This window comes from Rhynchophorus ferrugineus, unplaced genomic scaffold (genome assembly GCF_030347505.1).
Source record: "Rhynchophorus ferrugineus isolate W39M unplaced genomic scaffold, kcgeb_rfMv2 rfM5, whole genome shotgun sequence".
Lineage (NCBI taxonomy): Eukaryota > Metazoa > Arthropoda > Insecta > Coleoptera > Curculionidae > Rhynchophorus > Rhynchophorus ferrugineus.
Genome location: NW_027472584.1, coordinates 24,771,910 through 24,784,965, shown reverse-complemented (window position 1 = coordinate 24,784,965; position 13,056 = coordinate 24,771,910). Strand labels below are relative to the sequence as shown.

Sequence of the window (13,056 nt, the reverse complement as noted above, 5' to 3'; positions counted from 1 at the left end):
TCGGTCTATTCAAATTCAATAAGAAAAAATGCATAATCTTTCAACCCTCTCAAAGAAAACCCTTGAAGAAATTTTTTAAATTCCACAAATTCGCCAATTTAAAATACTTAAAGGAATATTTGGGTCCCGTTGAAAAGAAGAAAGGTTTCAATATATACATTTTTTATGCCAGCTCCAGACAAATTGAACCAATTTAAAAATTTAAAGAGGATTATAAAAGTCACATAAAAAATATAAACGGAAAATTGAGAACACACATCAAACGAAATTTTCCAATTCCCATATCCCGTGGCAAATTGTAAAAATACGATGTTATTTAAATCGATATAAAGGGGCCTGATTCAAGAGGTTAAATTTTTGATTTTTGTAAGCTCGAAAATTAGATTTTAAAGACCGACTTTTTCATCAAAACATTTCCAATAAAGTTCAAATTAGATTTGATCCATGTCGAAAACCTTCTTTTAGGAGAACCCTCAATCATTTTTTTCATTATTTTGTTAAACTTGCTTTTTAAAATCCATACAACTTGTAGCATAAATATTACATAATATCTTATATAATATAATATCTTAAATACACATCATCATTAATAAATAACTTAATAATTAATTAATTAATAATTAATTAATTACATTTAATGTTAACACCTCTGACCTTACTTAAAAATTATGGTTTTCGTTAATTAATTAATTTAAACTGAATTAAGTTTTAAATTCATATCTTACACGTTAAAGCAAACTTATCTAAATGAGACATTTTTATAACAGACTATATGCCGACTATGAATTATTGCAAATATATTTTAATTAGTCATTAACACGGTAGATGAATTCTAGTTTTCGTCAGTAGAATAAATAAAACATCACATTTGCATTAAGAATACATATAATTGTATTATAAAAAGGCAATTTTTAGAAAATGATCATATAATATATGGAAATTATGTAATATATTTTACTCTATGGTCTCAGTTAATACGGAAACAATATTATTTATGTTAAATAAAAACTTACAGATTTTCCAAAATTATTCAGCTAATAAGGTTACAAAAGAAATTAAAAAAAAATAACACACCTAATTTGTCCTTGCGGATTTCCTAATTGTTCTTTCCCGTATATCCTTATATCAAAAACTCACGGTTATTATCCTACACATAATTATCCAAGCATTTTCCAATATTCAAATAATCCTCAAAAATAAGGTATTCTAAATAATTTTAACATTTTCTGGTTTTAATATTTTATAATCACAAGCAATTATAATCAGAAACTATTAATAGTTTAAATGTTTGAAAGCGGGTTTTCTTATTCCGGATCTATAAAAGGTTATTTCTTACTGCCATTCTAAGGCAACAGAGAGTATTGTGTCAATAAACCGATAAATAATTTTAAGAATTCACTACTAAAGTTTCTTTCGTAATTTTAATGGCTGATTTTTATTTCATGCAAATTACACCGTGAAGAGTAAATAACTCGGCGCCTGCACCAAAACAGCAAAGTAATAAAATTCTATCGATTATAATATGATCCATAGGTTGGAATTCTTTATTAAAACATCCTCTAGTTTTTTGAAAGTTTATTAGATGAAATAAGTTTAAAAATATACAAAAACATTGCCATAAAAATATCTATATTAATAATCAATAAACAAAATTGCAGCTAATTATAAAAAGTTATAGTGTATTATATAAATAATTTGTAAATTAGCATATATATAATACTAACATCAACAGCAGCACAACATCAAAGTCTTATAAATCTTATTTTCATTATAAATGTAACACATTTAAAATACTCTAGTTCAACATACTGTTGGTCTACTGCTAAAAGTTGATACCAGTATCTTAGAACCTCCTTTCAAACTATTCTAGTAATGTTATCGATTTTTATTTTTGATGATGAACGTGTTTTCTTTGATTTACCAAAGTAAGAATAAACGCAAATAAGTGCGTTTAGGCAGTGTCAGTTTTTTTTACATTTTTTTATTATCATTAGAAAAGGGCACAAAAAAGCTATAGAAAATAGTGATAATGGAAGATTACATTTGGCTTCATTGTATGTATTAGTGCACAAAAGCAGAATACTTACACAATTCTAGCAAATTTATTCATGTTAACACAATCATAAATACAACAAATAATAAACAGGTACTTGTCTAGCATTAAATATAACTGAAGAACTGTCACTTTGGCATAACATTAAATATATGTTGAAGAAACTGGTATAATCAAAGCAAATTTGTATTGGTTGGGTCTTTTTACCAAAAGCCTGAAGATTTACCACCTGGTGGGTTTTTAACGCGAATGCAAGACTTTCTTTCAACGTCTAATTCCTCTGTAACAAAATATACAGTTAATATTTCCTGAATAAATATAAAGCTAAACACTAAACCTATTAATTGAGCTGATTAATCTTTACTTACCGCTAATGGAAAATGTAGAATCTTGTATATTTCTTTGGCCTTCTGGCCTGGCACCCTTACACGAGGGTGTTAAAACGTTTCCTTCAGGTATTGTTGGTGTCGGAGAAGAACACGCTTTTTCCTCGAAATGAAGCTAAAATAAATATTAGTTTAATACAGTGAGAAACAACAAATATATTAACGAAGCAACCTTCTCCAGTTCTCTTATATTTTGAATTCCTTCATCGTTAGTGCCATTTTTTTCTGGTTTTAATTCGGTAACCTTTTCAGGATCATAAACATATGGAGGGAATACTGGACAGTCAATGTATTTACCATAACCTTGAACGGCTTTTAAGTTTCCTTCATCCACAATGACCCGTCCGTTTACGATGACATATTCAGGTACTCCATGGCAAACCATTCCCTGTAAATTACCATCCTTGAGATCTATAAGCATCCTGTTTGACTATAACATACTTCAAAAATATTAAAATCGACTGCCTGGTGATGAGTTTTCGCAGAAATAGTTCTAGTAGCACTCGGATTCCAAATAACAATATCGGCATCAGATCCGACGCCGATATACCCTTTTCTTGGGTACAAGTTGAATAATTTCGCAGCATTAGTACTGGTGATTGCGACAAATCTGCTTGGATCAATAAGTCCAGCGTGAACTCCTTTCTCCCATACGACAGACATTCGATCTTCAACACCATTTACACCGTTGGGTATTTTTGTAAAGTTATCTTTTCCCAATTCTTTCTGAGATTTGTTAAATGTGCAGTTATCACTTCCAACTAACTGCAGTACATCCCTGTATTAAAGATTTTATTTAGATAGTTTTAAAAACATTAAAAACCTAACAATACAATGTTACTGTTACATTAAAATAAAATACACAACGATTATAACATATTTGAAAATTATATGCTATAATCTGCATTGCTCCCAAATTAAAAAAGCCAAATTGTTTTATTAGTAATGTTAGTAACACCACAAACTTACGATGACAACAACTGCAAAAGTTGCGTTGATGTATCTGAATTAGACCTCAATGGTGGTGATGTAACCAATTTGGGGTCACGTGGATCCCCAGACATGCCAATGGAGGAAGCTTCTACTTCTCCGAACACCCTCTGGCCACTAGATCGACGTTCTGCAATGGCATTGGCTGACGAGACAGAAGACACCCGAACCAAATATATCGGTAAGTTAACCTGTATGGAATTGAAGCGCCGATTGATTAGATGCACCGCAAAATAAGCATGCAAAACGAGTTCTAATATTAGTTAGCAACATTCAGGCAAACACAAGTAAAAATTAGCGAAGGTTCCTGAAAACTCACTGTGCAAGGAAGTTCATGATAGCAAGCGGTGTGCTACGATCTGATCTAAGAGGTGGGCTAAGAATGTGCCCAGCTGAATAATGGAAATTGGCGTGAGAGCAGTGGGTACCATCACTACCGATAGCAGCTACCAACGTTTCTCCATAAACCTGAGTTCCTCTAGCGCGAGCTTGACAAACAGTTTCTGCCGCTTGTTTACTCATTACATGCACTATGTATAAAGGACAATCTACCTACAAGCAGGTGCCAAAATAAAAATTACTAAATAATTCGCATACAACAATACGCCGTAAAATGAAATATAATTAACGTTAAACTAAAGCAAACAAAATATGTGTTCGATACAAGAATGCAAATTATTTCAAAACAAAATTAGTATCCAATATTGAGATTTACGCTACATAAAAGGTTTCGTACGATATTCGTTTCTCCCTTAACATAATCAATATCCAATATCCAAACATGATAAAGTGAGATAAATCTAAATTAATGTATTCGGCATCTAGCTGAATATTTATAAAAATATGTTAGGTACATATGTCATCAAAATATCAGTTCTGATAATATTGGATTAAAGTCAAAAAAGAAATAGATTTCATTCACAATAATTATGGATAAAATATTTGCTGAAAAAAAAATTAAATCATAAATATTTTTACGACAAAAATAATTTCCGTTTATTGGTAATTTTAGTCATACTCAGTTTTATTTAAATACGCCTCTGCATTTTCAGCTAATCGATACAGTGAGTATATATTTTTTTATGTCGTTTACAGTCGAAGAAAATTCTAGGTTTGTGTTGTATCTACTACTATTGTATATGCGAAATGCAACATACTACAAGTTTTATACTAAGTGGCATGCGTTACCTGTTTAGCGATAACACAAGCTCTATTAACGGCTTCAGCTTCGATGTCTTCCGGTCTAGAGAGTTCATGCCCCTCGGGCCCAGTAACACCGTTCGCCAAGAGTTTTTCTACATTTTTGGCGATTATTGACCCATTCTCGGCGTGTACTTGAGCTACGGCGCCCAGTTTCTGACACTGTTCAAACGCACTATATAGTTCGGCATCGTTTAACATGAAACTATAAGCCATAAACATTTTGAAAGAGTTCACACCTGAAACAAAGGTCATAGACATTCAAATAATGGAGAAATATATTATTTATTATTTAAATTGACCTTTTGAATATTGAAGTAAATTTATATCAGCAATCAATTTTGTAACCCCACCAAATAGTAAATCTTTTGTAGATGCATCACCACTTATCATACAGCAATTATATTTGTTAACATAGCAATTCATCATTCGAATGAATAATAAATATCATGTGTATCAACCGTCCAGATTGAAATTGAATTGAAATAACGATTTTCTGAGATTGAAAATGGTATTGGTATGGAAAATGGGAATTACTATTATTATTCAAGTCAAGTTTGCTTTATCAGTTGAAATATCAGTTGAAAGCAACGGAAGCCGCACTTAAAATTAGAAATTCAAATAATTCATTTGGCGGAGATGTTCGAACTGATGATACAGTTAGATTTTGGTTCCGCTGATTTGAAAAGCCGCCATGAAAAAGCTCGAAGCCGATGGACGACAACGCGATGAACGCCCTATAGTCTGATTTGGTGGCCATATTTTAAATAAGCTTCCTTCAACATTTTTAGAAATCGGCTATGCATTAAAACGTACATTTTTTTCACACACCTAATTTTTAATATGATATTTATCAACTTAATTACTGACATTGTTGTATAGGGGTGTTCAAACTTGCGTGAAGCAATAGTAACTATGATAAGTAGTTTTTTTTAATCTGAGGGAAAACTCACCGTGTTCTTTGCATAGAATTTCCATTTCCTTTTTCACCTGTTCGGACCATTGCGGTAGACACATATGCAATGAGTAATCGCAACAAACCTTGTCGTCAGCCTTTTGCCGATAGTTATAATAACAGTCTAAAATAGATTCCCCTGGTTTAGGAAAGGCGAAGTCAACTGTAACAAAACAAATAAAAAAAAACACGTTTATTTAATCGAATTTGCGCTTATATTGTGTAACGTACTGATCATGGTGGTACCACCAGCAATAGCTGCTTTGGTCCCTTGATAAAAATCATCTACCGATTTTGCACCCATAAATTCAAATTCGAAATGGGTATGGGGATCAATTCCTCCTGGTAAAATGTACTTTCCCCTTGCGTCGATTGTTCTAGTACCACCAGGTATAATGAGATTTCTTCCGATCTGCTTAATAATCCCATCTTCGATATAAATATCTTCTTCGGTGATCCCATCTTCGTTCACTACTTGTCCGTGGCGAATAAGCAAACGGTTTTGGGAGCTCTGAAATAAGCAAAATTCTTTTATTATTGGCGCACCTGCTGCGAACACACCTTCGGTCAATTTATTTCTATGTCAGGTACTAACAGAAACACGAATAGATGGCTGACCAGCCCATTCAGCTGGTTTTAGATAAAACCTATCTTGCGTTATTTTCTCTATCAATTTTTTACCTGCCTTTTTTTGTTTATAATCGAAAGTATACTATAACAAAGCGAAATTGAATTTCAAAGTCATGATACACAAAATATAGAATTAATGAATTCTTAATACAACAATAAACATATAATTTACGATAAAAAAATACAAAAGGACAATGACTTGTAAAAAATACAGGACAGTTTTATGATAACAATCGCTATATTTCTATTTATTTAAATTTCTAAAAAGCGCTTAGTTCCTCGAATCTGCACAATTGGTTAAAATTGTATAAAATTGCATCAATTAATCCCCCCAAAAAGTTGGTAATGTGACCACTGGGAAGTTTAATATATTAATTGCAAAAAATCATGAGTGCAGTGCAAAATAAAAGAAAACATAACCAAACCGTGTTTGAATATAGGGTCCAACATTTTATTTGAGAGCGTAAATTATTTCGAATTTCACAATCCAAAATTATCTTAATTATAGTAACTTACTACACAACACGACATTGTAAATGATTAAATTTTCTATAAACGAATATGTCAAAGACTTGTTTGATCAGAATGCGTTCTAAACATAATCAGCTCAAACATTGTAAAAATAACCAAGGTGTATTTATTTAGTATATTTGTATATTGATTGTAGAATTTAAAATATTTATATATATAAAATTGACGTTAATAATTATTTAATTAGGTTAATAAGATGATTTAATTGAGCTTAATTATGTTGTATGGTTACTAAATAGTGAACGTACATAAATAGTTTCCACTATTGCGCGTTAAATACCTCCTACCCCTACTATAAATCATATTATCAAACTAAATAATGTAAGTTTCTTTAAAATAATTTAAGACGTCTAAAAATACTATATTAAAAGGGCTTTATCTATAAGACTCTAGGGTTGTTTGATCTTTACGAGCTCCGGAAGGCAACCTTACACACAGTGAATTTATTAATGATTATTTTGAGACAAGAGAAATCTATATAAAGGAAAAAAAAAACGAATAGCGTAATTTAATATATTCGCAAACAAACCATCTAGGTTACACCGACTTTAAAATGAGTCCCATTTTATTCCCATATGTTTCGTTTTTTTTTTTGTTATTGAGAAAACAATCATTATTTATTTTTAGTGCACAGTTGAAACTAGCACATCCGACTTAACCCAATTACAATATGTTTATTTTGATCTAGATATTTTAAGATAATGTTGCAAAACTGATTAAGTCAAATTCGGTTGACATTTTGAATGATTTTCGATTTAACAAATAATTCAAATATTCTAGGGCTTTCTTTTAATACCGGGTTATATAAAATATTTGTAATATATTTGACTATTTTATTAAAACTAGATAAATAAATTGTTACCGTTTCATGCCGTACTGCCATATTTCAATCTAAAAACTTTACACATTCACATCAAATTAATACTGATCTTTTCGTCTCGTTTCCAGTTTTATAGTTTGATTATGCAGGATTATCTAACTGTAAACAAAATTAAGTGATAATACCATAACCGCATAAATCTGAATAACGTCGAATTATATTTAAACAAATTTAATTAGTCATGATCATAAAAATACAAAATAAATCCCTGTTACGATGTTGCTTGAAACTATATGCACTGTTATATCTAATTTGAATATAAAAAAAGTCTCGCTACTTAAAATGTTTCACTTCCCGTTTGCTTAAACGCCGCTACGAATTAATTAGTAGCAAATAATTACATTAGCACGATACTGTAATTAAAATTCATTGAAGAAGAGTAAAACGGATATCCGTATTGTCTTTAACAAACAAGAACATCATTTTCATCAAATATATGTAATTGAAAAATTGTGCGCTAATACCCACCCAAACTACGCTAATGTTACTCATTTATTTATTTTTCCTAAGATCTAAATTTACATTGCCAATTAAAACTCATACTTGAACTGCCGGTAAATAAAATTAATTGAAATTGACACTAGTGAATGAGTAATGTATACATGTTTTTTTTATTATTATTATAATTATTTTCAATAGACTGTTCCTTTTTTGCAATTTATTATTTAATTTAAAAAAAATAAATTGTACCGCTGTAAAATTCACATATACCCTTATGCAACACACCTGTTAAAGGATTTTTTTTACTTACTTGCAGGTGGATAGGCACTTTCTTTACTGGTGTGCTCATCGTATATTATCCTCGCCCTTTTTAACAGAAAACCCCAGCCCTTGATATTTTACTATAGCCAAACGAGCCACCACACTTCTATGACAGAACGCGCTTTACGTTAGATTTAGATTCAACGACCTTGCACCGATCCGTTTCTTTAACACGCAGGCGTATTAGAGCTTTTGGTAGACCCCCTTTACACCCTTTTTTAATCAATCGCAACCCACATTCGTTAAAATAAAAAGATATATATTTTCCTATATTTTATATTTTTACAAATTATTCATGAAAAATCCTTGTTGTCTATCAATAATATAAACATATTTGAATATATTATATAATTCAATCCCGCTTAAATAAAATACCCGACAAAGTATCGTTCAATCATAGCTTTAAAACATGTAGCTATAAATTGATAACATTTATCAAAAATAAAAACAAAAATTTAGACACTAGTATTTAACATAGGCAGCCAGTAAAATATAATATTATATAATCAATAAAAATTGCCATTCTAAATTACAGATCTCTTTACATAATTTCTTATCAAAAAACAGGCCTAAAGCTTATTGTTGTTAACAATGTTAAAACAACATTATTGTTATTAACCAATATTTAAAAAACAATATATGATATTTTCCAGGCAAATTCTATAACATTCTTTGACATACATAGAATAACTATATTACTGAATTTAAGACAAATATTTATTTTTATATCATGAATCGAATTTTTTATATATCATATTCTATATTTATTAAGATGATAAGTTTTGACATAACTACCTATTATATTTGTTTAACTTTATATATTATATTCAACATTTATTATAAGCATAAGAATAATAGCCAAAATAATTAATTAACTTCCCTAAGCATAGATTCAAAATTATAACGAAGTTATAATACTAAATTACTGATATCTTAATATCTAAATAACTATTGTTATCATTAATACTGTAAGTATGTCATAGATGGAGTCACTAGATTCATAAAGAAAAAAAATTATATCACCATTTGTAAATAAAAAATTTTTATAATATTTAGATTTTTAAGCAATGTCGATAAAATAGCGATGATACATAACATTTTATTAATTTCTTAACCTTAGAAATTACAAAAAATAGTTACATAGGTTTTATTACATCTTATTGTTAATATAATTAAAAATAAATAATTAAACATTAATACAGGATTATATTATTCAGGTATTTTGAAAATAAATAAGATTATCCGGATAAAATATATATACAACCCACGATTCACGTAAAACCACTTTATGTCATTTAACCTCATTAAGATAAGTTACGTTACGAGTCAATGGATTTTAAATAATCAATGTTGGTTCCTAAAAGAAGTATGCATTCAAATAAGTTTTATCATAGTGTAACAAGTGCCTGATTTCAATCGTAATTATTTATATGTCTGTAGTTGTACGTTAGATCATCATTACAACTATAAAAAAGATAATTCAAAATTTGGAGTCTATTATTAAATTTTTGATTCGTAAATTTGACTTCATCAGATTTGATATTAGTTCACATTGTTAATATGAATTCTAAAGCAGGGCTAGCTATATTTACAGTATTATTAGGATGCATGTTAAATAATATATTTCTCGAATATATTATTAAGTAAGTATTCAATGTACAGTTATAATAGGTCTAAATTCATGTTAACATTATGCTTTAGACTAGATGCAGGTGCAGGTCATTTGATAACTTTCCTACAGTTTTTATTTATTGCTGTTCATGGATTTATATTTACCTCAAAATTTGGAACTGTTAAACCAAAGGTTCCTCTTAGGGATTACTTAACTTTAGTGGTATTTTTTTTCCTAACAAGTGTAGTAAATAATTGGGCATTTAATTTTAACATTCCAGTCCCATTACATATGATATTTAGAGCTGTAAGTATTAATTTATAAAAATGTTTTTCATCAATTTCTATAATTTATTATAATTACTATAATTTATTGTAGGGTTCTCTTATAGCCAATATGATAATGGGAATATTATTATTAAATAAAAAGTATACATGGGATAAATATTTATCGGTTTTCATGATTACTGCAGGTATAATTATATGTACATTGTATTCATCAAAGGATGTTGGAAATGTAGGTTCTATTTCAGTTATTAATGTGTTTTTTTTAATAAAATGTATTCTAGGCCTGTTTAGACTGTGATAATACCAATCCTCAGTTGCCCCAAGATGGTAACAAACCTTCTTCTGTAGATGTAGATCAATTTTTCTGGTGGATAATTGGAATTTTGCTATTAACTGGTGCATTGTTATTATCGGCAAGAATGGGCATCTATCAAGAAACATTATATAAAGTTCATGGAAAACATCCTGAAGAGGCGTTATTTTACACGGTAACATTAATATTATTTGTGTAATCGACAGATTAATATAAGTTTAAACTTTTTTAGCATCTATATTCTCTCCCAGGTTTCTTGTTATATTCCAGCAGTATCTGGGAACACTCTGTCGTAGCAACAAATAGTGATCTAGTTTCAGTTCCATTTTTCAACGTAGTTATGCCTATAATATGGGTATATTTAATTTTAAATGTTTTGACACAGTACATCTGCATTAGTTCAGTTTATGTATTGACAACAGAATGTACGTCATTGACTGTTACCCTTGTTATAACTTTAAGAAAATTTTTATCATTAATACTCTCAATTGTATATTTCAAAAATCCTTTTACTATTGCTCATTGGTTTGGTACTATTCTGGTATTTGCTGGCACTTTGATATTTACAGAAGTTCCTAAAAGAATTTTGGAAGCTCAAAAACAGAAGAGTAAGAAAGAAAATTAATTTGATATTAAAATATTTATTTTAAATATTTACTAGTCTAATAGTGTTGTGGTTTTATAGTGTTTAAAAAATACATATTTTTAACTATTATATTTTAACATGTTCAAAAAATTTGTTCCATCAATAAAGTTTTATAGTTTTAAAAACCTGTTTCTTTTAACCATGCTTATTATCTCAAATTTTGTTTGCCAATCGTTTTTTGCAAATCATCTTAAACAAATATTAAGGAATAATTACGCGCATTCTTATAAATGAGTGTTCCAATATCATAATGAAAATCACATGTGTATTAAATAAGGATAAATGATAAAAATTATCTTAACTTGTATGAAAATACATATTTTTATTGCCTTTGTAAACTTATATTTGGATAATAGAAGGAAGTTGGACCAATCTAACAATTATTTTTTATTAAATAAGATTTCTAAAATTAGCTCTAAACGATATTGTTAAAGCTAGTGAGTTTGTTGAGATAGATTATAAAAACATTTATTTACATTTATATTTATGCAACCATAAACACAATAATTCGAATATGCAGTGATTCAGTTGACCCAAAATACATGAAAGAATAAATTATAAAAAAATCAATATTTTCTTATTGCTATTTACTTTTGGATTTATTTACTGAATATGCGCGAATTGTATCAGAATTGGTTAGGTTTTTAAGTCAACAAAAAAAATCCAGCTGTTAAATGTAGATCAAAGGAGAATATTGGCTTCAATATGATTGCTTTCATTCGACCCACAGGACGCTCGCGAAAATTGTCACAATAAAAATAATATTAATAGCAAATAAAAATGGGAAATTATTTTACTGTAAGCATGGAAGAAAACTTTAAGAAAAACCAGGATTTCATTACGGAAATAAATAACATTAAGGTAGTAATATATATTATTTGTATGCACTTGCAGAATTGCAAACAATTGTAGATCGAACGACAAGTGCAAATGAGAAACCAACTAAGAGAACGCCAAGTTGCCTTAGAATTAGCTAAACAAAGGGAATTATTTTATTGGCTTGGTCTTTTTTATATTACAAGTGTAGCTGGTGCTATATACAGGTATCATTTTAAAGTGAAAATGATCATGTGTAATTTTATAATCTTTTAGCTATAGAAATAAAAGAAAGCTTTCTACGCTTGCTCCATTGGTTCCACTAACTTTTATTTATGCTTATCAAGCTGATTTAGCTTATGGAAACAAAATGCGAAGGATTTTGGGTCAGTGCAAAAACAGATAATTTAATATAAGACATTGCATGATCTATTTATAGGTGAAGCTGAGCGTATCATGAGATATGAAGAAGAATTATTATCATTGCCTTTAGGAGTGCCTACCGCCTCATCAATAGATGTAAAACGGATGGAAAATGAGGAACAAAAAAAGCTACATGTTCATATATCACGTTAATAAATATATTCATAAAATTTACAATATTACAGTCATAAAGGTTTTGAAAAAGGATGCAATTATAAACCTTACTGACATTATATTATTTGTATTAAAACTTTATAAGTTAAATACAAATTAATATAAGATAATTTTAGTTGAGGATTGTTTTATCCACAGTATTAGTATTTATTATCTAGTTAGTAGTTGTATTTTTTGTTATTTACTGATAAATGTTTGTGTGTGAATTAATCAATGGTACACTTTTGGGAAATTACTTCCTTTTGATGACCTAAATAAATTGTTCAAACACTTATTGATAAATAAATTGTTTCAATTATTGTAACGATTTTTTTTAGACAATGACCTATTTTGTGCCAGGATACAATAATGTTTAATCATTATTATTACTCTTATATACATCTTAGGGTTTAGGGAAG

At 29.1% G+C, this 13,056-nt stretch overlaps 3 protein-coding genes across 8 annotated transcripts; 2 read left to right on the top strand and 1 right to left on the bottom strand.

Moving 5' to 3' along the window:
• Window positions 1–1,554: 1,554 nt before the first annotated feature.
• Window positions 1,555–8,801, bottom strand: CRMP (Collapsin Response Mediator Protein). Of its 6 annotated transcripts, none has more exons than XM_076406451.1 (9): window positions 8,377–8,801; window positions 5,816–6,095; window positions 5,583–5,747; window positions 4,618–4,868; window positions 3,749–3,981; window positions 2,881–3,217; window positions 2,612–2,827; window positions 2,422–2,554; window positions 1,555–2,333 (listed from the first exon to the last, which is right to left on the bottom strand). In XM_076406451.1, exons 1-9 carry the CDS (start codon window positions 8,413–8,415, stop codon window positions 2,257–2,259), a joined length of 1,731 nt encoding a protein of 576 aa, XP_076262566.1. In that variant the 5' UTR covers window positions 8,416–8,801; the 3' UTR covers window positions 1,555–2,256. The 6 variants fall into 6 exon arrangements, with proteins under 6 accessions (XP_076262566.1, XP_076262565.1, XP_076262568.1 ...); XM_076406450.1 differs by having other exon boundaries at window positions 2,612–2,842; window positions 8,377–8,796; XM_076406453.1 differs by lacking the exon at window positions 3,749–3,981 and adding an exon at window positions 3,409–3,620 and having other exon boundaries at window positions 2,612–2,842; window positions 8,377–8,796.
• Window positions 8,802–9,701: 900 nt separating this feature from the next.
• Window positions 9,702–11,370, top strand: LOC143197754 (endoplasmic reticulum GDP-fucose transporter). Its single transcript, XM_076406457.1, has 5 exons — window positions 9,702–10,030; window positions 10,089–10,305; window positions 10,378–10,515; window positions 10,568–10,774; window positions 10,832–11,370. The coding sequence occupies exons 1-5, from the start codon at window positions 9,948–9,950 to the stop codon at window positions 11,222–11,224; spliced, it is 1,038 nt and encodes a 345-aa protein (XP_076262572.1). The 5' UTR covers window positions 9,702–9,947; the 3' UTR covers window positions 11,225–11,370.
• Window positions 11,371–11,886: 516 nt separating this feature from the next.
• Window positions 11,887–12,770, top strand: LOC143197755 (plasminogen receptor (KT)). Its single transcript, XM_076406458.1, has 4 exons — window positions 11,887–12,106; window positions 12,158–12,288; window positions 12,338–12,447; window positions 12,501–12,770. The coding sequence occupies exons 1-4, from the start codon at window positions 12,026–12,028 to the stop codon at window positions 12,635–12,637; spliced, it is 459 nt and encodes a 152-aa protein (XP_076262573.1). The 5' UTR covers window positions 11,887–12,025; the 3' UTR covers window positions 12,638–12,770.
• Window positions 12,771–13,056: the final 286 nt, after the last annotated feature.